General features: G+C 36.3%; 1 protein-coding gene across 4 annotated transcripts in view; it reads right to left on the bottom strand.

The window, feature by feature from the left end:
• The window catches only part of cntnap2a (contactin associated protein 2a), a 289,428-nt gene that overhangs the window by 184,813 nt on the left and 77,247 nt on the right, over positions 1–27,368 (bottom strand). For all 4 annotated transcript variants that reach the window (XM_081601734.1, XM_081601735.1, XM_008438563.3 and 1 more), the window contains exon 2: positions 7,596–7,706. In XM_081601734.1, the coding sequence (XP_081457860.1) occupies positions 7,596–7,706 (111 nt within the window). The remainder of the gene's footprint in view (positions 1–7,595; positions 7,707–27,368) is intronic.

Genomic DNA, 27,368 nt, shown 5'->3' with positions numbered 1-27,368 from the left:
TGACGCAGCAGGGCCGCCGTTAGACAAAACTATTTGAACAGGAAGGATCATCAGAGGCAGGGTTACCACAACATACAGATGGATATCAAAGGGACAAAGCTCGACTGAAAGATCTAGAGATAAATATGGGCTCAAAAGATCATACAGGAATTGGAAGGATGTAGAATGTTGGAAGTGAGGGAATTAAAGGTGACAGGCTACATGAATGGTAGCATCAGCCAAAAGAAAAAAAAAAAAAAAAGAGAAGGAATAAAAGGAGAAATGGGAGTCGGGAAGCATCACGGGACCGTCACTGTTCTTTCGCCTGTCACACACACAGATGTTCGGGGAGGGAAAAAAGGAGCAGGAGGAGGATAGGTGAGAGAACAGGGGAGCAGAGAAGGTCAAGACGCCACGTCTGAGCAAGAGACAAAGAGAAGGAGAAAGCCAAAAGGCAGTAGAAAAAGATCAGAAGATAAAACTCACAACAGCAGAGAGAGAGAAAAGGAAGAATGATCGAAACTGTAAAACAATTAACTCGCTAGGCGAAATGCCATCCCAATTTTGTCATGCTCGGAGATCAAAGGAGATTGAAAGCTCCCTTCATTGGATAAAATGGACTGTGATTAAGAGTTTGTAAAAACGGTTTCAAAGATTTTCTATCACTATCAAGACCATAAAAACTGAAAACAGATCAGTGCTCATAAAGTCAAGCTAATCAAATTATTCTGATTTAAATAGTGGGCTAAGCAGTAAAGGAGGGTTAGCAGGAAACATCACACCCAGAAGCCAAGGCCCTTCTATCTGTTCTGATTCTTTTTGTGTAAATGTGGGCGTCAAATACTCTCATTTTATTCTACAGTTCAACAACATGCATGTTAGCTTAAACTGGTGAGTCTCACGTTCCCAAAAGTGTTTGTGCTCGTGCTTCCAGGGGTTCCTTTTATTTGTATATATTTGTATACATTTGTGAGCATTTATTTGAAAAGTTTCGATCGGCAACTTCAAGATCTTAATTAGTTAAAGTCTAGGATGTCAGAAAAGGGGAATGGAGAGAAAACAGCTGGTTGGCTCTCTGCTAGTGCTTCATCTTTCTGTCATGGAGCAAAGGGAGGGAATGGAGACAGAGTAATTTAATTAAAAGCCGACTGTCGTTACCGATGGATGACTGCAATGGCAAACTTCACAGGATGACTGAGTGAAAAGAATATATGAAAATGGAGGGGGGATCTGGTTAATTGTGCAGCACATTAGAGCTTAGTTGTCCTGCAGCTGTTTTTTTTTTTTGTTTGTTTGTTTTTTTCAAAATACAGTGTGACAAAAAGATACTTTTTAAAAGCTGTGAGAAAATAAAATGCCACATACAAGGGTGGAAATGGGAGGAAAAAAACAACGGATAATAAAACTGAACAAAAAAGAAAGCAGACAAGTTGAGAAAATGGGCCGTAGGATTGAAAATGTTGCAGTACAAACTTACAGATGCATACAGAGAAGATGAAATGGTGATGTAAAAAGAGTATGCGATGATCAAATGGGTGCAGGGAGAGAAACACTGGTGAAACGTGGGAGAGATGAATGCTGAAGAGAAGCTTAAGAAAGGAAAGCAGCAGAAGAACACAAGAAGATTTTAAGATCAGTTTCGGAAGTGTTAATCATTTGAGGTTGAATTTTATGCTTGGTCACTTTTGCACTGCAAAGAACTGTGTGCACACATGAATGCTTAGATACAGCATACCTATCGGAGTCACTACAGATGCACACATGCATACACAGATCACCCAGTTCTATTTCTTTTTTTAAACATATCATTTTCCATTGTTGCATGCAGAGAGTTTCTCTCTGGTCAAGGGTTAAATAGAGTTTCTCTTTTACACAAATTCCCAATGAATAAGATAGAACTCAGGTAACGTGGATGGTATGGTATGTACATATTAAAACAATACAAGTAGATAGCATTTGGTTCCTCTGAGATCATAGTGGGGAACAATATATTTTTTTCAAACCATCAACCATAAAGGAATTACTTCCTTTACCTTTTCCTCAATGTTGTGTTTCTATCAAAATGTTATTATTTGGCCTCCATTGTCAAGTCTTTGTTCTCAGTTTGAAGGTGTCTCACATGTCAAGTGGAAAATTTCTAATTCTCCAGAGTACTTAACTTCCAATAGTTCTCTGTTGTTTTCAAAAAATATTTTTTTCAAACCATTCACATAAAAAATGTCAAGTTAACTTCAAATTTATAGAAAGTATCTCTATAGCACATACGCGTAAAACAGGAAGTCTACAAAAACAAGAAAGTGGAAGCAAAGAGGACTGCTGGAGTGAAACAAAGAAAAACAACACTGGAAGGAAGTTAGAAAACCAGAAAGTTAGGAAACGAGGACAAAAAGCTAAAAGGACGCAAGACAGAGAAATATACACAAGAAATGAAGGATTTTTAAATGTTTTCACTCTTGTGTTGTAACATATTGTATACTTATTAAATTATTTTTTATTAGTTGAGGATAACAACTTTCTACTTCATCTTTTCTTTATCGTCTGCGAATGCAAATCAATCGCACCCACAATCTTTGCAGATCGCTTGCGACCTAGTGCACGTGCAATTTTTTTTTTGTCTCATGCAATTTAATGTTTCTTATTTGGACTCTGTGTAGATCAGGTCCTCGGTATTTTGACAAATATAAGAGTTTCAAAAATGCAAATGAATAAGACTGTAAGAAATAAAACCAGCCTCAGTCCCCAAAGGGTTTAACATTATATTCCATGGTGTTTGTTCAAACTACAAACACTGTGGACACTTGGGTAATTATCATTACAATTACACAAACATAAAATACACAATATATCTGAAACCATATAGAAATTATCTTTGACTTAATTCCATTACTCTTCTTTTCGCTCTGATGCTCCGACTACCATCCCTTCTTTATTTCTTATCCCTTTCTTTATCCAAACAGACCAAAAGGTACTGGCTGCAAGAGAAATTGGCTTGTCTCTTTTCTCTGTCTGACACTGCTGAGAAATACAGGGTCTTGTACTTGAAGTGACAGAAAGAAGCTACAGTCGAGGGGAAAATGTAGATTTGGGAGAGAGGGGAGAACAGGAGTGATAATGTAAGGCAGGGGAGTCAATGCCATGACAGGAGGGAGAGGAAAAGAGGATATTATAAAAGCAGGAGAAAAAGTGACAGGCAGAAATTATTCTAAGAAAGTGGAGAGATGGAGGGAAGGGGAGAGAGAGGCAGAGAAGCACAGAGAAAGAGAGGAGGAAAGGGAAAGAAAGACAGAAACAAAAAAAACATAAAAATATAAGGATGTCAAGAAGTTACAGTAGAAGGTGAGGATAATGAAGAAACAGAAGAGGCAGATATGACAGACCAGAAGCGTTAATGTCTCTTTATAGACAATAACAGAAAAAATGTAGGAGCTCATCATCTAAAGGTTCGCACATACAAAAATAAGTGCAACTTGACAGAACATGCAAACCTGATGTACATAAATAAGATTCAGTCAGCGAAATGACGAGAATTACAAGCACAATACATTTAACATTCATTAATATGCAAAACATGCTGTATTGCATATACGTTTATTTGTTTTGTGATTATTCGTCCGGCATAAACATTTTCTTCTTGATCTTTCTTTATGGCTTTTCAGACACTTTCCTTGATGACAACCAGTTGCACATGCAAAATCTTCATTATTATTATTATTATTATTATTATTTTTGCTTACACAATTTATCACTCCTTATTTGGAACAAGGTCAAATGAAGTGCCAAAGTCTATCAGTTTAGCATGAACTGTAATTTCTGGACAAAAGAAGGAAGAAAAAAAGAACAATATAGTTCAAATATATAACGTGTTATGTAATGATGCTAAATGCTATTTCAGCAAGCAATGGGTGTAAAATCCGGAGGCTAACAGTGTTTAACAAAGTCAATAAGTCATATTTTCTGGTGAGGTATGTCAATAAATTAATGTATTATTTATATTATTTAATACTAGCATTTGGACATTCTCTTAAAGAGTTCTTTAATGTTTAGCAACATAATGAATATTTTCATTACCACGGTTTGAGGACGTGCAGCCAAGTCTAGTTCTAATGTTTTTACTGATCAATGGATCCACAAACTCTGAGATGACAGAGAAAAACATCTGACAACATTTACGTTACATTTCTTTAAATACATTTTGTGGTCTGACATTTATACACTGCATGCTGATTAGTTTTTTTAATGCACTATTATGAAAAAAGTATTGAGACACATATCCAAATTATTCAATTCAAATGTTATGTTCCCTTCCACTGGGGTATGAAATCAAGAACTTAAGAATGACTGCAGACTGCTTACCATTTATGAAAACATGAGCTGCTCTCAGGAGCTGAATGAATTGAGGCATGCTAGTGTGAGCACATGTCAACGGTGCAATAAGTACATTTGTGAAATGTCTACCACGAAACATTCCGCTCTCGACGGTAAGTGGCATCGTATCAAAGTGGAAGCAATTTGGACAACAGCAACTCTGAAACAGAGTGGGAGGCAATGTGAAAGAAAGCAGAGTCACACCAAACATTAAGATTAGCTAAAAAATACATGCATGGGCTGCATGGATTGGGCGAGTAGCTACATGAAAACCTTACATCACTGCAAAGCAACAGATGCAGTGTCACCTCTGGAATCCTAAGTCATGAAGAAGCATTCTTTAGAGTGACCTCCTCACAAAAACTTGAAGTTGTTTTAGCTGCAAAGGCCGTCCGTGTATTGTCTCAGCATTTTTGTCAGTTTAGTGAATTTGACAAGTCAAAATCGGACAAAATCGATTTACAGTAATGTAAATGTTCTGTTTGTTGTGGAAGTCTGATCTGGATGATACAAGCAGGGAGAGATGGGAGAAAAAATATGTTGCACAACAGCATATTGGGCTATTAATTGCATTTTATTCATTTTTCACCTCCTTATTTTATAGCTGGAAAAGGCTGGGAAATAATTACATAAAAGAACAAACTCATACTATGGGCTGCTTAGATGAAACTGAAAATTACATCTAATAGTTTACAAGAGTTGAATGCAGAAATAGCTACACTTTTAGATAATTCACAATAAAACGTGAAACCGACACAATGTAACACAGAAGCTTGATAAAGCACTGAATTCTTTATTTGGAGTAAGGTGATGCATTTTCAGCATGAATTACAAAACATAGACATCAGAAAACATTGCAGTGCATTATGGGACATATCAAATGTTTTACTCTGCATGGAATTAATTTTGCTGCAATTTCACATTTTTTATCAAAATCTGCTGAGTCATCGCCCAAGTAAAAATGATTTACTTCTGCTGTCCTTAGCAGTGTGAAATACAAATTAAAAGCCACTGTGGCAAAAACTGCTCTCATACTGAATATGACTAATTTAAATGCCCTTCTAAAAGACTCAACTTTTTCATGGTTTTCCTAGAAACCACAGTACTTCTGCCTGTGTTAAAATTAATGCTGCCAGAATCTTTAATCACGATTTTCAAAATTAAAAAGTGAATATTGATTTTGCTGTATCTCTGAACAGTGGTGGTTTTTAATATGGGCAATATGGGCTGCTCTGCAAACATGATCTGAAAGTCATTTCAGTAAAACCCATCAGTGGTATTTGCAGTAGTGTATAAGTGGAAGACCTGGTTCATGTCTACTCTGCATTCCCAGAGACAGAACCAAACAAGGAGAAACAGCATTTAGTCTCAGAGGCAACTCTTATTTAGAGTTGCCTCTGATTTAAAACAACGGGAGCATTGACCAGAAATATTCAATGTACTTGAAAATGATTATTCTTAATGATTTTGACTATGGCATTTGACAAACTGTAATTGGTTATTGTTTTGTTGATATGTTATATAAACTTGACTTAATTTGCTTTGAATACAGTATTAATTTACATACTTCCCCAGTTTTCTTTGTGTTATGTTACAGTACAATATGTTAAGGCTAAATATGTCACCAATTTTGGACTTTGTTGATAATGAGTGCGTGTGGGTGTGTGTTTGAGAGACCTTGTTTTTATACACTGTTAGGACCATTTTTCAACAAATACTACATTGTAGAGATCCTCTGCTGCCTACGGGGCCCAAAGTCCTGGCTCAAAACAAAAAGTGCTGTTTTTGGGCTATAAGTTAGAACAGTGGTTCTTAACCTTTTTTGAGGTACCGAACCTCCCAATTACATATGCGCATTCACCGAACCCTTCGTATGCCAACCGCCCCCCACCCCTCGACACACAAAATACTTTGTGGTATTCTGATTTAGTATTAGCTGTGTAACCACCCCCCGTCACTAGAGGCAGTAGCAACCCCGAAAAGACGCGACTAAGGAGCAGATTTAGACTATAGAATTTGGTAAAAACTGTGAGCTTTGCTGAAGTAATTAAAGACAAAAGTTCAAATCCATGCTGAGAGAGGAGCTCCTTCCATCAGTGCTCCTCCGCAGCACTGATTGGCTAAGCAATGTAACGTGATCCTCTGCAGAAAGTGATGGCAAAGCGGGGCGCGTCATCACGACTTTACACAAGTGTGTCTTTACCTCCGCCGCAGAGGCTCCACCGAACCCCTGAGACCGACTCATCGAACCCCTGGGGTTCGATCAAACCCAGGTTAAGAACCACTGAGTTAGAACCAAGCTGTGAATTAAGTTTACATTAGGGTTAGGCATGTGCTGGTAATGGTTAGGTTTAAAGGTCAGTGTCAGGCATCGCAAACAAATGAAAAATAAACGGATGTAAACGCAAAGTTACTATGCAGATAGAATGACAAACTGTGTGTGTGTGTGTGTGTGTGTGCGCGTGTGTGTTTTTTAGAGATTTTTGTGGGTTCAGTGGGTCCAGAAACATCAGACGCAGCATTTACACAAGAGCTATCAGCATCTGTGAAACTAGTCCTTATTTCTTCCTTTCTTATTTTAAATTCCGCCTTGTTCTCTTGTTTGTCTAAGCCGTGATTGAAGAAGCATGAGTCCCATCCTCTCTCATTGCTTTAACTCAATCGGTGTGATTAAAATCCTCAGATTACCTTGCCTTTATCTGGCAGGTCTGCATCACTGCTCAGTCGTCCAAGCTGCAGGGTGACTGCATTATATGGAAAGGTATGAATTATTAATTGTAAAAACATAAAGGGGTGTAATTGTCTGTTCATAGCCCTTAGCTGTGGACTGATGTGAAAATGAGCTTCAGCCTGAGTCACAGAGATAATGATTAAAACGACGACGAGGAGAGTGAGGGACGAGGGAACACAAAAGAAGATGTAAAAAAATAAATACAAAAGGGAAAATGGGTTAGAAGAGGCAGAAGGGGAAAAGAGCAGCTGGGGAGCACTGTGGAGCGTGTCACTCTATAAAGGCTTGAGCATTCATCTCACAGTTTGATCACCTGCAAAATCATTCATAAAGATGTATGGACATGTATCCAAATTAGACTATTAGTCTCTTATATGTGTAGAATGTGAAAAGAGCACCCTCCCACCACTTTCATTTATATCCAAGTACAAGGACACGTGCGTCTTTTTCTGTGTGTGCGTATGAGCAGGTGCGTGCTTCCTATGAATATCCGAATGTACTATGGATGTGTGTTTCCTACCTCCTCTCCTGTTGAGTTTGGCATATCCAGGTGCATATCCACTGGAGAAGACGGATGAGCTGGTGAAGGCCGTGTGAGGCAGCGGAGAGGCTAGAGCCTCATCACACTTCTCTGTGGGGAGCGAATGATTGTGAAGAGAGAGAAAGATGAATAGGGGACAAAACAGGACAGGAAGTGGGAAAAGCCAGAGGACACGTAATTGTGAGAAATAAATGCGGGGGAGATGGGAGAGGAAAAAAAAGAGACAAGAAAAGGAGAAATAGTCAGTGAACTAAACCCAGATCCTGTATTTATGTACATACACTACATGTGGAAAAGCAAAGAACTGAAGTTGTTCACAACTGACAGCGCTTTTAAGAAGAGTAAAAACATTTGATACTTGCAAAAAATGTAAGTTTTTCTCCAACTGCTTTTGACAAAGAAACTATTTAGTTGACACTAAGCATAAGACAAATGTGGGATTTTTGTATAAACATAAAACCAAAGAACAATTATGGAAAGTGAAATAAAATACTGGTTTAAATCCTTTAAAAGTGGATCCAGATAAAGAGTTCATCAGTTTCAAATTTGCCTTGAAAAACCAGCAATGTTGTGCTAGTCAAATCAAACTGACCTCAAACACCAAATGCGAGAAATACACATGGGGAAAAACTGACATAAAGATAAAAAGATGATTTTTTTTATTTTTTTCATATACACACACAGTCAACAGTCACACGCTGCCTCTCCTCTTTGTAAAGCTTCACCTTTCACTCTCTCATACAACTGAACTCACTCAACTACAGTACATTAGGCTTCACAAAGACAGAAATGGTGAATTGTGTGTCAGGCTATGTAGAGGCCATCAGCAGCCCTCTGCTCCCACAGTGTAAGTGTGGGAGTACAGTATGCTGCATAAAGTCAAACCAAACATCTTATAACAGTTGACCAGGTTAACAAAATATTTGTTGTACTATTTGACTAACACGAGTGTATTTCAACAGGAATTTTCTATGTTTAATGGAAGAAATAACTCCTGGTCAGAGAGGTGTTCCTCTCTTCCTCGTCTATACAGAGATTGAGATTGACATTTCCTGTCCGATTCCATTCAACAACTCATTCTGATAGTGTCTGGTAGTCGGACTTCAAGGCATGACATCAGTTGATTCGTATGGAACTTATTGATGAGTATCAAAGCTTATGGTAAAACTACCCTTGGCTGAAGTCCAGTGATCTGCTCTTTCTGCACTCACATCAGTAAAATGCTTCCAAAAAGTTTTAAAGTCACACCACCTTCTGATAGTTTGTTCGTCAAAGTTTTACAGCTCCAATAGGCTCTCCTTTAGGCAAAATGATTTTGCATAGTAATAGAAAGTTTGCTTGGATAAGAAAATAGACACAAACTAACAAATAGTGTCTTCTGAAAGTTAAGGCATTCAATTCCCACTAGTGAACAGGTGCAAATCATGAATGAAAAATGATTTTAGTTTGAATTATTTCAATTTGTTAAAACAAGGATTCTGCCTGATCAGATGAAAGACTTTCAATGGTCCGATTTTTTTTCTCTACTTTTTGATAAAGTCACAGTGATATGACAATAACTTCCCATAATCTCGCTTCAAAATATCTGAACTATCCCTGCAAAGAGCCATCAATATGGTTACAAGTGCACACGATATCTAGGTAAATCACTGGATTACAGCAATATGATCAACCTTAACATCTGCATCTGCGATTTGTCCTAATATTACAAGTGAGTTGCATAGACAGTTTTCATTAAGTTATAAAATATATACTCTTCCTTAGGAACACTGGATAGATGTAGCTCACTAAAGAGATTAGTTGGGTGTTGATGTACAAGAACGTGACTGTATTCATCTTTCTCTTCTCTTCTAATAAACACCATCTGCCGCACATGTAGGTAGAACGAGGCTATCTTGATGTCTTAGGTTGCGGCACGTGTCGGCTTACCAAGTGATGTGCTTCTACTTATCTCTCCTCTGCAGCTGTGCCACATGAGTAATTGTCATGTAGATCCATCTAGTCATAAAATCACAAAAAAAAAAATCCTAATATCTTGCTCCGATAGCTACAGAAGTATTCTATGACAAGTTCCATAAAAGATACCACCTCAGTGCTTCAAAAATTCAGTGAAACCTGATCTCTGACTTAGAACATCGACACACGTGGATCTTCATAATTACCAAATACCACCTTATCTGTCTAGGCACAAATGTAGTCTGGCTTCTCAAGCAGAATACTTTTCTAGTTCTTTGTGTAAGCTTAATCCTGTTCAAAATAAAAGTTGGTGTCAATCTCCTAAATCAATTATTCTTATTCTTATTCTTATTCTTATTATTATTATTATTATTATTTATTTATTTTTTTTTTTTCTTTCCATGTCTTTGTTGGCTATGCTTGGTTAGATTTATGCAGGACTGCAGGCAAGCCTGTCTGTCCTGATTGAATATTCAAACAATGCAGGATGATGCCTTTGTGAAAACATAACACTTAAAATCAGGTAGCAGTATACACAAATTGCCTCATTCACTCAAGCCCAAGCACAAAGTCTTGAATACAGCTCTCTTTAGAGAATTGGCTATGAACAAGCAGGACTCAAAATGCTGCTCACAAAACATACATCTAGAAAGGACAGAATGAACAGAATAAGAGCAAGTTGATTTCATTTGCTGTCAAAGTGTAAAGAGAGAAAATATTCACCAGTGGTTCCACTGAGTTTGGAACCACTGATAACACAGTGGTTGGCCACTGACCGTTTCTGCGTGTTCATGGGTTGCGTGTGCTTGTTGGTGCACGGACGTTACATCAGAGTATTTTGGAGGAGAAAATCTGAATGATGTTGTACACATCTAAAAAAAGCCAGTTGCCATTAAATAAAGAGCTGAAAATACAGTCATGATCACAGAGGCATTATGAAACCATCATTGATGAACCACTCAGACTGTGATTATGTGCTAACACAGAGCCGCAATCTGGTCCATTTTGCACCGATTCTTGCATTAAATGATTTGCACGTTAAGTAAGTGCGTTGCTCATCGTTGAATTGGATTTGCCGCTCGGACACGTCTTTGGTCAGCTACGCTACCAACTTCTAAAGTGCCTCTTCTCAAGCACAATGTGCTTTCTATTGATGTTTTTTCATTACATATAATTTTCCACAACACAATAAACAGGCAGAATGCAATTCTCCCTTAGGGGGTTAATATAAGGTGATTCAGTTCAGTTCAATTCCATTTAATTTGATTGGATTTAAGTTAATTCAATTATCTTTCCTCCATCTCTGTCGTGCAGCTCCTGTCACAGCTAGTTGTGCTGATTTTCTGTCTCCCTTCTCAACAACCTCCCTGTAATCACTAATCTGAAAGCATATGTCGTTGTGCATTTAAAGCATCTATGTAGGTGTAACTACAATGATACATTTGCCGACTTATTTTGTATAATCGGGCAATTCATGCAAATTTGTCACAATATCCTAGGCAAAGTATTGTTGGGATTTGCTGGAAAAATTTGTATACAGAGATGATGAGTTTTCTCCTTATGGATCTTGTTCTAGTTCACTTCCTGTCTCCGTTTCTTGCTCCAACTTTGTAGAAAACAGGCTCTGTTCTTTCCCTCTAGTTTGGAACTCTGACATTTCCTCTCCCTTTCCACCTCATTAGTTTACACCTGTTTGTTTTACATGCATATATTTTCCCCACCGGTTCTTCATATTTTATTACGCCTCTGTAGAGTTTCCTTTTTGAACAGTTTGTCACCCTACTGTCCTTTATCGGCAGTAATCCGACAGGAAATAGCCAGAGAAAGAAGGGGTTAGGAGAAGACATAAAGTAAAGGCCTTAAGCTCAGGAATTGAACCACAGATGGATGCGTCAAGGACTAACAGCCTCCACATATGGAGTGCCTACTCTACTCCACCACATGCCCTCCTCCAATCTGGATTGCTGAATTTAGGTTGTCTATAAAGAAAAGAAGCGATAAAAAAGCCACACCGTGGTTTATGCAAGATGTCAGAAGATATATGTAGTTGTTTTTAAAAAACCCGACATCATTTAACACAGAGCTCAGTTCAAAAATATCTAAGTGGTTATTATAAATGTAACATGAATAGATGAAAATTGGCTTAGGACTCTACATGTTAGTCAAGTAGAGTCCAAATATTTTAGAGGTTGTCAGGGAACAGTAAGATTTGAATTTTACAAAAACATTTTCCATTATGTAGCCAAAATAAATTGCATTTACACAACAGCAAAATAAAAAGCAAGCAGCACTGAAAGCTATGTACTGGTCATGCTAGGCCCAAAGGAAGTGGTGAAATTTTGTCAACTTTCTTGATTCGGAGGTGCATTTACTTGACCGTACACTTGCGCAGGGGTACACATATGATCTGATGCATATAATTTATGTATCGTCTCTGACTGCATTAATGTTCAACAAAAAGCAAATTTCGCTTTAACCTAGCAAATAATCTGAAGAGGTGTAGCTGCAGAGACAGAAAAAGGTCAAAATATTTGCAGTTTGCATTTACATGTACATGATTCAGGAGCCCGTTATACAAGCTTTGCGTTTTTGTTTAGCCCTGAACAATATCGTTTTCAAATCGCCCCCAAAAATGACTAAACTCATACATTGGTAAAATTTTAAAAACAAGTAAAAAGGAAAAGTTGGTCTTGAAATGTTGTTTACTGTACTAGGAAATCAACTAAGAAAGGTCAGCAGAGTTTATAGAGCATACCAAAAATCAAATATATAGTACAGTATAAGAAGAATGAACAATGAATCTTCATGACTTACTAGCTTTGTCAATTCAAGGATTTCTTCCATTCGTATTCCACTTAATCAGAAAATCATTTTTTGCCAGACCTACATGAAAGTCTATTATGGGTTAAACAAAAAGAGTATATTTTAACTCTAACAACCTTTTATTTTGAATGTTGTATTTTTATAATCAAAAATCTAAAGACATTTACATAATCCCGTAATCTTCAATTCACTGTACTAGATCAATTTACATAACACAAGCCATTAGATTTCTGAACTTTTTGAAAATACACAATAACTTTACAGCCAATTAGATGCAGAAAAGCTAAAAAAACAAAACAAAACAAAAAAAAAAGCAGCAAAAGAAACAGAAAAAAATGGTGTTCAACTTACTGCAATTTATAGTCACTTTCTACTTTGAACTTAGCGCTGGAGCTAGACACTGCAACAGTAAATCTGTTTAATTTAATGCTTCTGGAATATAAAAAGTACTACATGTTTTTCCGCATACGTAAAATATGTGTGTCAGAAAGGGCAACTTCTGTGTTTTCTTTGTAACTAATTAATCCTTCAGAGAGATGAAGTATGTATTAATTATTCACTGATATATACCCAGTGGAACAGCTGCTGCCCACATACTAAAGCAGCTAAAGACACACAAGAATAGTTTTTAAAGTACACAAAATTATAATGTGAATATAAAAAAAACTAACTACGTAAATGATGTTACTGTTTAAATGATACATTTTCATGTGCAAATGACTGAAACGTCTGCTTAGTTGATTTATAACAAGGGACGAGTAAAAAAAAAAAAAAAGAATTTCAAAAAGAAGATTCATTTATTAAACACTAATGAGTTAAGCCTGTATGTTCATTTAAAACTCAAGTGAGAGATCAAAGTCATTAGAGTCTAACAGTCTAAAGTGCAAAGTAAGGTTCTGTATGTTCAGGTATTAGGGCAAGCAAATTACAACAATATCCACTGGCAAATGTCAACCTATTCCCTAATGATGGAGAGATAGCTTTACATGATAGAAGGAAACGAAAGGTGAAGCTGACAGGGAAGAAGGAGGAACAAAAAGAAAAGAAACGGATAATGGGAAACACAAGAAGAAAGGAGAAGAAAAAAAAAGGTGAAAACTAAGGAATCTGACTGACATTTCCAGGAAGGGCTAGGCAAATAAGTAAGATATGGGGAAAAAGGCAAATAAAAGCTGTGTGAATGGGCTGCCAGAAGCTACAACTTGGACAGTTTATTTAATGGTCTCATCAACGTGGCAGTTTAGAGACAAAAACTTTCACTCCGCCCAGGGAGAGTTGCATGATATTCTCCAGATTATGTGTTGCGAAAACAAATCTGAGAACTCTAGAATTTCACAAACCGAGACACAGATTTGGATAGCGCAACATGTGATCTCACTGCCACTTTGCCAATTTCAAAATGACAATTAAGATAAAAAAACACGAAGGAAATTCATACAATAATAATAAAAACAAGTGTAAATGGCTTACTTTCATAGAAAAATGTAAAGAAGATGTTACAGAATATTCATTATGAACATGTTTGCAACAGGTTGTTCTGATTTTTATCTGAAAACAAATGTAAATTAAGTTTTGAAAAAGAACTCCAACAAGCAATCATTCAACCTATGGTAAAACTTTGCCCGTTATGTGCAAAAAGACATGAAATGTATTTTTTATTTATTTTTTTCCAAACAGTAAATGTCAGCAGTAGCTTCTTTAATTTCATGTCTTGGGTGTTGGGATTATTTGGAATCTGGACTGGGATTTATATTTCTGATTTTTATGAACTTACGTTTTATTTTGGAAGGCTTATTTTGCAGATTAGTTTTGAAAGCAGAAACGGCAGCTAGAAGCGAAGTATGTTCTCGCTTCGTGACTTGCTAGCTTTGTCAATTCAAGGACAAAGTATGTTCTCAAATTTCAAAGCAGCTTTTCAATAATTATTTCTCAAAAAGCCTCCCCTCTGTACTAAAAACACATGCAACACAATGTATATGTGTGCACACCAAAAAGGAAACCATGCTGTTTTATAGCTTCTTTATCTGTATTGTAGTCTTGATATTAACTACTCTTATTTTCTGCCTTCTAGGGGTAAGTGATCATTATCTAGCAGTTGCCACAGGCTTGATATTTATGGTGTTTTTTATTTTAGTTCAGTTCTCCAAAGTGAATGAGATGCTAATCGCAAATTGGTCATTTTGAACACGTCTGCTTATTTCCATGGTAAAACATTTCTGTCAAAAGACATTTTTTCTTTCATTGAGTCATGCTGAAAACGGGTGTGTTCCTTCAAGTTGATGTTTTCTATATTGTCCAACTCCAGAGGCTGAGGTTTACACTGACCCACACAGTTGATAATGATCTCATATTATGCACTTTTACTTTTAGTCTTACTTGTTCTTATGAAAGCATCACACCTCCATTAATCTGTCTTTGCCACTTGATGATTTTGAGTCTACACTGACTTCAGAATTCAGGCTTGTGAAACAGCAAAGCAAAATTCTTGAAAATCTTAACAGATATATCAGTGGTATCTCAACATATCTTTCTCTTGCCGTAAAACAAATTCTGTGGCAAATAGCTCCTTGTTTTTGTGGAGCCAAAACCAGAGACTGAGAGTGGTGCAAGTGGCCATTATCTAATTAGCAAGAAGCCAATTTTACCTCTTGTCTTGCCCACCTGGAACTGTGCGATAGCAGCTCCCCTGTGGACTTCCCAAAGAGCTACTGTATAGGACACAAATTACCAGATGTTTTGAAGCATAAACTAGGCCTGCCTAATTTGCATAACAGGCAGTTGTTCTTATCATTGCCAGAATCATAAGTCTAAACCAAGTTGCTAAAAGCGAAACGGGTATCTTGTCTCTTGAAGGAAAAATAAAAGAATATGTTTTCCTGATAGCTTGATTTGATTAAGACACGCACATTAATACAGACTTGTATACAGACTTGTATACTGAATATTTGTACATAATACCATGTGTAGGAGGCATGAAAATGGCCAAAAACAATTTAAGCCACAATTTTGTCAAAAAAGTCTAAATTCTGAAAAACAGGATTCTGAAAATGTTCAAAAAGCTTCTGTATTAGTTTGTGTGTGAAATGTACACCAAGTGTCTTTATTGCAGTTAAACATGCTAATTTCTAAAATGAATAAAAGTGCTCCTTGGAGTTCAAATTAAGTAAAATGCCAAAAGCATTAATATACATAGCAAACGTTTGCTCTGGTTGGTGACTTTGAAGCTTAGAAGTTTCCACTGTCTATGAACACATTGAAGTGCATCCTAAAAAGAACAGCCTAAAGCTAATTCCTGAAATCAAAGGAGAATAGTTGACATTGCCCATTTCTTACTAATTAATCTAATAGTCAGGGGTTTTCCAAACACAGTGTATTCATGTAATTGAAACAAAGAGAAGGAAATAGGTGTGAAGATTTTGTGACTGTTTTTTTTTATAACTTGTTACACTTACAGTATTTCTTTTCATACATATATATTTGTTGTGAAAGTATCAAAGCCCATGCCAAAGTTCAGTAATTATCCATTATGTATCATGTAGTTTATTAAATACTGCTTGTATTTTCACCTAAAAAAGTTTCATTGTACACCTTTGTGCTGCAGTGGGACTTAAATATTATATCATCTCAAACTCAAGCTGAGAACACATTCAATTTGAATTTACTCACTACTTCAATGCAAATACATTTTTTACCACTCCACAAGAAAGCGCTCACTTTTCAAAAATAGTAAAATCTGGTATATCGTATTTTTCTCCACATATTTTTAGTATTATTATTATTATTATTATTATTATTCCCTAATGTTTGGGACAAAAATGCATGGCAGTATAGCAGAAAGCGCAGATTCTTCCAAGTCAGGTCAACATCAAAACTAAGACATCTGATTACGGTGTGCATTTCAGGTCCATGAAGGCCACAATGATGTTGTGAGATATGTATGTTTAAGCCACCAGAGATGCATAGATCTTAATGTGAGTGCAATTAAACAGAAAAGACCGTATTCATCAAAATATAAGTCGGGAATGTTTAAAACTATCTGATATTCAGTTTTCAAGAGGATGACAAATTTCATGAGGTGTTATAGATGGTTACAGTTTATGGTTTTATTTACCATACAAATAAGTACATCTTTTCCACTATTCCTGTCTTCAATGGATATTAGATAGAAAACACAAGATTGAGCACTTACTGAAAGCGTTAACCGTTATCAGATTTGAAGGCTGTTGATAGCCAGAGACTGATTGGTGTGCAGATCAGAGGCATCTGCTGCTGGGTTTTAATCACAGTTTTTTCCATTAATGTCAGTCAAATGTAGTCCACGGCAACAAAACTGCCACATTCATCACCACTCTCGGCTCACAAAAACCCAACAGTATATCAAATTTCAATTCAACCTCATCACATTTATTTGTTTCAGCTTTTTGCGTTTGAAATGAGGTGAATGTAAAAACTAAGGTTGTCAACCTCCTCTAAAATAAAAGTGATTGTTGTAACTTCTATTTATTTACCAATCAACTGAAACAGTGGATATAAAAATGTATTTGTGTAATAGATGTGGGTAAAAGTGTTTGTGTCTTCTAATGTATTTTGCCTGGAGCTAAAAAAAAATTATTATCTCTAAACACTTTTCCACTTCCACCACTTCTTTCCATCTATTTTTTTTCTGCCTTAAGAAAGTGACTGCTAAAATGTTATTAGCATATTTTACTTCTTCACAAATTATTCTTCTGGAGAAAAAAAAAAATTAAATGTTGTGACACTCTTGCACTGATTATTTTTCCCCCTGCACTTTCAACTAAATCCCAGTTGCTAATCACATCACCTCTAGGCATGTGCTGTGTGAGAGAGAATAGAAATGTATTTTTAAAAACCTTATTTTCATGTCTTGAAACATCACTCATTATTGTCAATAAGTTTGAATTTGAGCCACACACAGTCTCATGCAGAAATTACCTTCACATTCAAAAACTACATAAAAATGTCAAAAAATAAATGGACACAAAATGTTAGAATTACCAAAAGTAATTAAAGATTTGCAAAGTGCTGCTTTAAAAAAAATCTAACAAAACAGAATAAACATGAGTGTCTTTCAGGCATATTGTTTTGGTGGATAATTTCCAGACCTTATTCTTCTGAAATATTATTTAGGCACATTTGTTCACAAATTAGTGAGGCCCTCAATAACAAAAATGCTCTATTAGATAAATATATAATTTTCAACAAGCTTGGGGCCAAAAGCCAATTTCACCAGTATAACTATTTAAATATGGACCATGTAAAATAATCCACTTTGTTTTCTGTGTTGCAAAGACAATAATGACTCATGCCCAAGACTTCAATTTATCATGACTACTCAAATTACAGAACACTGTTGAGTGTGTCTTTGTTTAACATGATTACTTGTTGTCAGTTAATGCTAATCGTCTGTAGCATGTCTTAAATCAGCACCATATCTGGCAGAAGAAAAACTTGATCATGTGTACTTAAGCTATTGACTAAATTTAAAGTATAAAGTATAAAGTATGCTCTGATGGCTTAATCTGATAAACTGGACTGAAGGATTTGGCAATCAATCTGAAATTTACATACCGGCATCTTAGAGTAAGACAGTAAACACAGTAAAACATATTTTTATATTCTCCCATCCTTTTTTTGAGTTTTGATTTTCCTGTGGTTTTTAAGTACTTCTTGTTGTGCTTTGTTCTCAGTTTTTCAGACCATAGGATTTGTGAACCTTTTGTGTTGTAAAATTGGACCAGTCTTAGCAATAGCCCTTTGGTCTTCTGAATAAGTCGATCAATTATTCATCAAGGTAATTAAAGGGGCGCTTACAATGACTCCTTTTATAGGTCAATGGTAATCAGTGGATCCTCAAGCTCATTCAAGGGAGGTCTGTGGTGACAGGATGCCCTACTAGCAGGACTCCTCAGATGTTTTTGATGTGCTTTTGGAAGAGAGAAGCACTGTGGTTCTGCTTATTAATATTTTGCTATCTATTTGAGGAAACTATGGGAAAACCTGGCTGAACCTGCATGGATTTAAAAATAAACATACAAGACAGACAAGAAAATTTGATTGATTATGGCATTTCTGGAAAATTAAGTTTATTGAACATGTTTGTCAGCACAGTGCTGTAAAAAAGATTTTTTTCATCACACGTCTCCAATAGAGACAAATCAATATCTATAAAACTGAACAAGAGACCCAGATATACATTTTAAAATTGACACTGCATTTGCATATTATCATTATCATTTGAGAGATATCCATCTCTCTTAATTTATTTAATTAAAAAAAAATGGCCATGGTCTTGAGCCGGAAAAGGGTAGAGTGCCTTCTCCGGGTAGAGCCGCTGCTCCCCCACGTCGAGAGGAGCCAGTTGAGGTGGCTCGGGCATCTGGTCAGGATGCCGCCTGGACGCCTCCCTGGTGAGGTGTTTCAGGCACGTCCCACCGGGAGGAGGCCTCGGGGAAGACCCAGGACACGCTGGAGGGACTATGTCTCTCGGCTGGCCTGGGAACGCCTTGGGGTTCCCCCGGAGGAGCTGGAAGAAGTGGCTGGGGAGAGGGAAGTCTGGGCCTCCCTTCTGAAGCTGCTGCCCCCGCGACCCGACCCCGGATAAGCGGCAGAAAATTGATGGATGGGTGGATGGAAAAAAATGGAATATCAAATTCTGCCAATTAGCAAAGGGTATGAATTATTTTGTACTTATGTGTAATGAAACAGCAGTTGTTTAGAATCAAAGACGCAAAAGTTTCCTTATTTAGATAGCAATAAGGAGAAAATGCTGTCAATAACGTAGCATTTTTTCAGCATCCAAGAAGGTAAATCTAAGCTACAGACACATAAAGACTCAGATGTTTTTTTTCTGAAACATGAAATCCATATTGTTGTTGCACACTAGTAATAATGCTTTCTTCTTCTCAATCACCAGTATATTATTTTATTCATAAAACTGGAAAGATCTCAACTTGCCAGTTTGCACGACAATATACACATTTTGTATATTTGTTCTGAAAGCAATGACCTAAAACTACACAAATAAAAAAATCATCTTCCTAGAATCATATTTTATTTTTATAAACATTATTGTAGTATTTCTAATAATATACTACCACAAAGCACAGTATACCTCACACAAAGCATAGTATGATTTAAATAATGACCAGCAATAACTGACTGTAAATGTGTTGTGTTATTGTTTGCTGTTCTGCTCAACCACACAGTGGGAGGTTGAGGCAAATTGGAGTCTGCATTTTACTTTGAGTGTTATTTCTATAAATCTTCTAAATAAACCACTAGGTGAGCCTCTTTTTAAAAAGATTGTACTAAAGTCATCTCTGCCTTTTGCCAGTGTGAGTCTGAGTAGTTCACTGAATGTTAGAATATTAAGTTAGTACTTCAGCAATAGATAATCTGGAGATCCTCACATTGGCAAATTTTCACTAAGCATTTATAGCTGAACACAGTTATCACTTATACTTCTCTGACTCAAATATATCTTAACTTGAACTGATCTGTTTAGAGCTACGTGATTCTCTCTAAATGATACACTTTACCTTTGACGCATTGTGTGTGCATATGTATGTGTAGTTCACCATAAAGGCAGCCAAATTAAGTTTCAATCTTCGAGTGATTTGAGGTATTTATTGTTTCATATATGATCAAAAAAGTGTTTGTGTATTATAACGTGCATGTTATGTAGTCTAGCAGATGTTCTAAAGTATGAAATAACTAGACAATAAAATGTCTGTTTATTTGACATGCAGCTAAAATGTGGCATTAAAAAGAGAATAACAAATTAAACATATTTGGACAGCACTCCAGAGACATTAAGTGTTGCAGACATTAAATGATGCATTTTAGAAATTACCTTTTCTGTAGAATGATGTCCCAACTGTGCAACATTCTTGCTACTTTTTTAGCAGCCATTTATGATCGTATTTTCTTTATGCTAATATAACAAAACAAAATCAAAGCTGAAAATAACCTTTCATTACATAGGTTCATTTACAGTGTTCAGAATTACTTAGAGTTGTTAGACATTTCCGTCATGTTTCCCAGTCTTGTTATTAAGGAGTGTTTGTCTAGCAAAGAACCCTCAGAAATTTAACATTTTTGTCTCTGTTTCCTTTGTATTAAGCCTTTTAAGTAGAGTCCATCATGGGCAGAAATTGAAATGGATAATCAGTATTTGTAGAAACTAAATTATTTTACCAGAACAAATAAATTCCTTTAGGTCGCATTATTCCTAGTCTCTCATTTCTTACAGTTACACACCCTATCATATAGGAGGTTTAAGTTGTTAATTTAGGCATTTTTGCACTATGTTGCAAACACACATATTTCCCATGCAGACACACTAAGACACAAGAACTCGCTTTACAAGCTCAGCCTCTTCCATATCACCATGGCGAAGAATTGCATCATGATACTCCATGTGTGAAATTGTTTCTGGTACATTATAAATATTGAAGGATGGATATTAAATTCAATGCAATCCATATTTGTGCTCGCCTGTGAATAGATATATGTAAAATGCTAAATATTAAAAAAATAATAATGCATTGGTAAAGTTTGCTTTCTAAATGTGTGATTGAAAGAATACAAAACCATTTCAACTGTCTAGAGTTGTTCCTGTGATCGTTTCAATCACAATAAACACCTTTTTAGAACCCCTGAAAAATAGAAATAATGATGCTTTACTTCAAAACAAATGTCAGAGAAACATTAAAAATACCTTCAGATTGTGCAGTCTACAGCATCAACACTATCTACAAGCAAAAACTAATCTCTTTCTATTATAAATATTATTACAAATACACAACACATCCAGGCATGTACAATGTAAAGCACAACTACCACATCACCAAAGAGTCAGTCACTAGATCCCCCTTCCTGTGTCCTGTATATATATATATATATATATATATATATATATATATATATATATATATATATGCTTCATTTTCAATTCCCCAATGTGAAAACCTCAACTACGGTCTAAACCATAGCAATATTTGAATTGGCTTTTGGCATGGCTTGGACAGACCGTGGTTATGTTGTCTGTACAAGTTAAGAAAAAAATTGTGAGAGCCTTGCACTGCACTCCTGTGTGCTCATAAAAGATGATTTGATGCCAGTATGGCAACTGCAGCCCATAATATCACACTCATCACTGCCATCCACCCCTTTATCAGTCTTAGGCTCTACCATGCTGAGAAACAATATGTTCTGACTGGCAGTAAAAGATGAGAGTTGTGAAGAGGGGGGTCTTTAAGGGAGAAACAAACATGTGACGTGTGCTGAATTCTCATATACATGCACTTTTTTGTCTGCAATGACCATATATTCTGTTAACTGATAGGGTCCAATATATTCAGTTTGCCCTACAGTTAAAATATGAAGGGAGGCAACACACACACACACACACACACACAAATACTGACAGGCTGGTCGCAGCATGAAAACAGAGTAGGATGGCACAGCCTTTAGGCTCAAGCATTGGAAATTCAAGAAATTTTCAATAAGAGGAAATGGAATCTTGGAATAAGGTTTTACTCAGTGGCGTGCGGTCAGGGGAGACAGGTGAGGCAGAGCCTTCAAAATCTCTTAATGTTCGCAATTTCCCATTCAAATGCTCAGAAGTGATGCTGGTGAGGCAGTAGCGAGCTGAGCCTTGGATTGTGTAACCTCTCGCTATCTGTACTGGCCGCCATTCAATGGAAAAATGTTCCTCCTGTCCCTACGTTGCCAATAAAATGGTTACAAAACATTTAATATATGTACCAATTTTCCATAATTTAGCTTAAGTATGTAATGTACAGTGACCCCTCGCTATAATGCGGTTCACCTTTCACGGTGTCCCTGCTTCGCAGTTTTTTTTGCGCAATTTTTTTCACAGTGCATTGTGTTCTGTGTCCTGATTGGCTAAACTGTCTCCGAGTTCCTTTTCTACCTGTGTGCCAATAACGTTAAGGTATTTAAATATAAGTAATACAGTTTGGCCATTCAGGAGCTGAAAACTTTGAAGGCCTGCTGGAAAAAACTCAGGCTACAGGCAGCGCACAACCCGACCGGAGGCTCGCTTGACGAGATCCATCGCTCTGCCGTAGAAACAGCTGTGAATCTCGCGGGGCAGGTTGGAGGAGACGTTTTAATGACATGACTCCAGATCACATTAAGGCCCGATTGATGCACAAGCACATCCGCTGACCTGAAAACAGGTTTTGTTCTTTGGTTTCAATGTAGAGTATTTAATTATGCTGTGTAATAATTGTAACAACTAAAGGTAACTACTTCGCGGATTTCACTTATCGTGGGTTATTTTCAGAACGCAACCCCAGCGAAAAACGAGGGATCACTGTACAGTGTTTTTTCGTCACCAACAGTGTGTGTAACGTGTTTTGTGTGTTGAGGAGCGATCGCAAATGGCAGTGAACAGATTGGAGCTGAGGCAGGCAGTTTTCTTGCCTCCTGGCAGGGGGCGCTCAGGATCCCAGACATTGGTTTTGACTCACCAAGTCGTTGTTGGCACACAGGTAGACTCCACGTCTATAGAGTAAGTGACAGCGAGCTAGCCATAAACTGTTAAATTGCCAGCATATACACACATATATATATATATATATATATATATATATATGGGGATTTTTAGTACATAATGTATTTACTGTGGTCTCCCTTTAAAAAGGTTCTTAATCTAAATGTTTTTTTTTAAATCCTGGTAAAATAAAGGTAAAACAAAAATAAAGCACTTAAGTAAATAATATGCATGCAAAATCCATGCTGAGAGAGGCCTGGCAGTAATTACAGGCAAACTCTTGTGCCTAATGACCTTCAGCTCAAAGACCTATGGACATTTGACAAATTAGGGTTCTCCCTTTCAGCCAAGCAGGAGTTCCCACAGGTTAATGGGAATCAGGGGTTTGAGAGTGTGCCTCTGTGTAACTGTGCATTTGCTCAATGTCTGTTGCTCTATGCACACATTATGCAGCTAAGCTAATGACAATCCAAGCAGTGCAGAGCAGCTGCATTTGGGCTTGGTTGCTAATGGGGATTCATCATTGTTCTTCAAGTCACTGAAACCTCGCAGTGTTCACGGGGATAAAGATTGTTTAAGACAAAGCAATACCAAGAGAGGCTTATGACGTTACAGATTTCTTTATGATGTTGCTACAAATCAAGTATTAGCTGATGTTTTGCTGCAATAAAGGATTAGATCTACTCCACATAAATATTACCTCTATTGTGTCCAAACAAAGTAAAGGTGACAGGGTAAAGCTGTACAGGTTGTTGCTCTGGCAGACCGCTTTGCTTTTGTTTTGTCATGTGATCCCTGTTTGTCTTATATATTTATTTCATTTCACTTTCTGAACATTTCCCTCATTTTCTCCAACATTTCCATACCTTAATGTTTGTATCCCTCATTTTGGCCGTCTAATTTTTATTATAAACACGTAGGATAATGTACTTGTGTGCTACAGATTTGTATCTATTTAGTAGTGGGAATTTGGTTGACCTCTGATATTTGCATATCACTGTACTTAAAACATTATATTTTAATTTATATACAACAAATTACAGTTGGTCCCGTTATGGTTACAGCTTCTGCACAGGACACTAACATGCCTGATAGTACTGAGTTTGATAATGATGCTTAGGTGAACAGGGCTTTGAGAACAACTATAAGAAACTGGAGAGGGATTGTATCTCTGATTCCAGCTTCTCTTTAAAAAAAAAAACTTTGCAGTAACTATATATGATAATCTGTATGCAGAGACAGAAATTAGTCCAAAATATTTTTAAAGATAACTAGAAGCTTCTGTTAAGCTATTAGGGTTGCGGAGTTCATGTTCTCAACATTTAGATCATCAACTCAACCATGCTGAGATGCATAAAAATTATAATTGTATTTTATTGGGAATTATTTGATGTCCTTTCATTCTATGAACAAATATAGCGTGGAGTTTCAAGACCGACTAGTAATATGAACCACTATTTATTTTAGTTCAAGCTCTAAAAGCAAACATATAATTAGCCCTCTTTTTTATTTCTTAAAATGTCCAGCCTTTCTGCATTTAAGCAGAAGAAAAATCAATGTTGGGTTTGTTTGGTTCCTTCAGATATAGTGTAAAAAAGCCCTAATTCTCAAGTTACGCTTTCCACACCACATTTTTACTCAAAAACATACATGTAGTTTGCAGTATCCGTGCAACATTAAATAAGAGGGTTTTTTTAATTAAACCTGTGTGCATTCTTGAAATTTCACGGAAAAACAGCTTCATAAAAATGTGTCAGGCCACAAGGATTGTAAACTGCTACTAATTAATTCTCTATGGGTCCTTCTTAGCTCATACACTTAAAGCGTAGAAACGCACACAAGTGAATTTTACTGAAGCACACTTCTGTCCATCACAGAGCCATCCTTGTCTTCACTCTGAATCGTTCAGTGTGTGAATGTGCGTGCATTGGGTGTGATTGATGGTGCTGCAGTGGTAATGCGGCGGGAGAGGCTAGGTCAGATCATCACAGCATTGGTAAGTGCAGAGCAGTGGACACAGGAAAAACCCACAAAAATCTGATGTTGATCTCCAATTTTGCATAGCTGCCTCTTCACTAAAACTTTTGAAAATAAGAAGGATCAATCCCAAACTGCATCTGTCTGTCATAAAAAGTAAACACACACACACAGCTCATTTGGTGATGCATCAAGTAAGGCATGTAGCCAAAGCAGCAACCTCAGCTAAACTTTATGGGAGGGAGACTAGCTAATTCAGCTGAATGTTTTAAACATTAACGACAGGTCTATAAAACAGTAATCACAACAATTCCAAAATATAATTAGCAAACCCTAAATTCATTAAAATATAAAAAGGTTTTACATCCGTTTTCACATAAAACAAAGACAAAAACAAGCCTGAGTATCACAGAGTAAATGTAAAAGTTTCACGGACTTCTGTGTGTAAGACATAGCTCTGTTTAGTAATTTGAGCTTCTTCTGTAACATTAACTTCTAAGATTTGAACATTACATGAAACTAATATTAAACTAATGATGCATCTTAGTGAATTTGCTTTAATATTTCTTATTAAAATCCCTAGCATACCATTAGTCAAACTCAAACACATTGGCATTGCTATACCAGAGGCAACATTGGGTTAATTGGCTTCCCTAAGGCCATTCCACTTAGGTGTTGTGTGAAATCTCCAACCGAATAGTCAGACATCGTCGTACGTCCTTCAACGTACCTTTTTAAGTATTATGAAACAGTCCTTGCTTTACAAATAAAATTTGTGAATCAAATAAAAAAATACATTTAGTAAAAAAAAAAGCATTGTTAATGAACATAATCTCTAGAAAGTAACATTGCTACCTCAAGAAAATGTACTACTCAATTCGCAAGTTGCACTGAGCTCGAGTCATACAACGGAAACCTTAGAATCCAATGCTGAAGAACAGCAGGCACAAATTTAAACCTGAATAAGCATTTGGATGCTGTAACATTACCTTATCATCTCTGAAATGTCCATCACTCTGCTTCAGATGTGAATGTTTTCAGTGCTCAACTGAGGTTAAATCTGTGCATGTCTATTTGTTAAAAGTTTGGATCACATATCTAATCAACATGTGTCAAAAAAACAGCTTGTATTCAGAATAGAAGGAACATAGAGGAAATCACAGAGGAGGCTATGGTGCATATCAGGATAAAAGGTAATGTATATAACTGTGAAATATATTGTTTAAATAAAGCAAAGGGATTCAGCATCTCCAATATTACGTTTGTAGCATAAGCCAATATTTTTTTCATAATTTTCTCTTTTCAAAGAACAAAGGGAATTCTAAATGTCAAAGTTAAAGCCATTCATACAAACAAGAGCACAAAACCAGGAACAAATTAACTTGTGTCAAGGTGTGAAGCAGATGCACACAATGAAAAGAAAGAAAGTCTACTGAGAGAAGGACCAATAGCATTTTGCTTGCTTCTGCTTTGGTAGAGAATAGAAATGATGAATGACATTTTAAAGGGTTACATCAAGCTTTCAAGGATTTTTTTTTATTGTCATACCAGCTCACATTTGCTTGTTTGTGGTATGAAATTCCACAAACAAGCAACTCGGGTTCCAGATCAATAAGCCTGTTAAATAATTAAAATTCATTTTACTTGTAATCAAATAAATATGATACAAAATACCCACTGTGTGATGCATAATGTCCTCACTTTGAGAGATCATTAAATAAAATTAGTGGAGTCACTGGTATGTCCACCCAAACATTTTTTGTTAACATTTAAAAGTCTGTAATATGAGGGAAAAAAGCGATTTCGATGTCACAATTTGATATAAACCTTACAGTTTATAACAGTTTATAGAGTGTTAAAGTTGTGTCGAACTAAATGGTAATTTGGAAAAAAAGTCGCTTTTTCTAAATATTATTGCCATTATGGTGTACATGCTCCTAAATACAATTTACACAATTTTTAAATGGGGAAAACTAATAAATGTAACCCTGCGTAAGTCTGCAAAATCATTACAGCCTTGTATGTCTCTGGTACAAAAATGAATAGTTTCAATAATTGTTTATGAATAAGGATACATGTTGCACTTTCTATAGAGCAATGTTAAAATGTAGCTATGACAACCATTATCTATGCTTTTTTTAAAAATAAATATAGAGTTATGCAATATGACCTTTATGTTGCTGTTTAGTTTTTAAACATAGCATAAGTTGAATACTGAAAGCTCTTGGCAGAAAATTCCTTAACTTCTTTGAAAGCAAGTGAAAAATACAAAAAAATATCTGCATTCTTATAGTCAAATATAACTTACTTTTTTTTTCAATTTCACCACATCTTCTATGACATTAAAGTGAAATTATACTGACATCTTTGTAATGTGGAGGTTATAGCAGGTGTGTTATCTAAGCCAACAGCTCAGACAAATGTGAAATGTGGAGAAAACCACTGTGTAATTT

The sequence above is a fragment of the Poecilia reticulata genome, chromosome 20 (genome assembly GCF_904066995.2).
Source record: "Poecilia reticulata chromosome 20, P_reticulata-male-v2, whole genome shotgun sequence".
In the NCBI taxonomy this organism is placed as follows: Eukaryota; Metazoa; Chordata; class Actinopteri; order Cyprinodontiformes; family Poeciliidae; genus Poecilia; species Poecilia reticulata.
The sequence above is the reverse complement of the archived record's forward strand: the minus strand, read 5'-3'. Positions and strand labels throughout refer to the sequence as shown.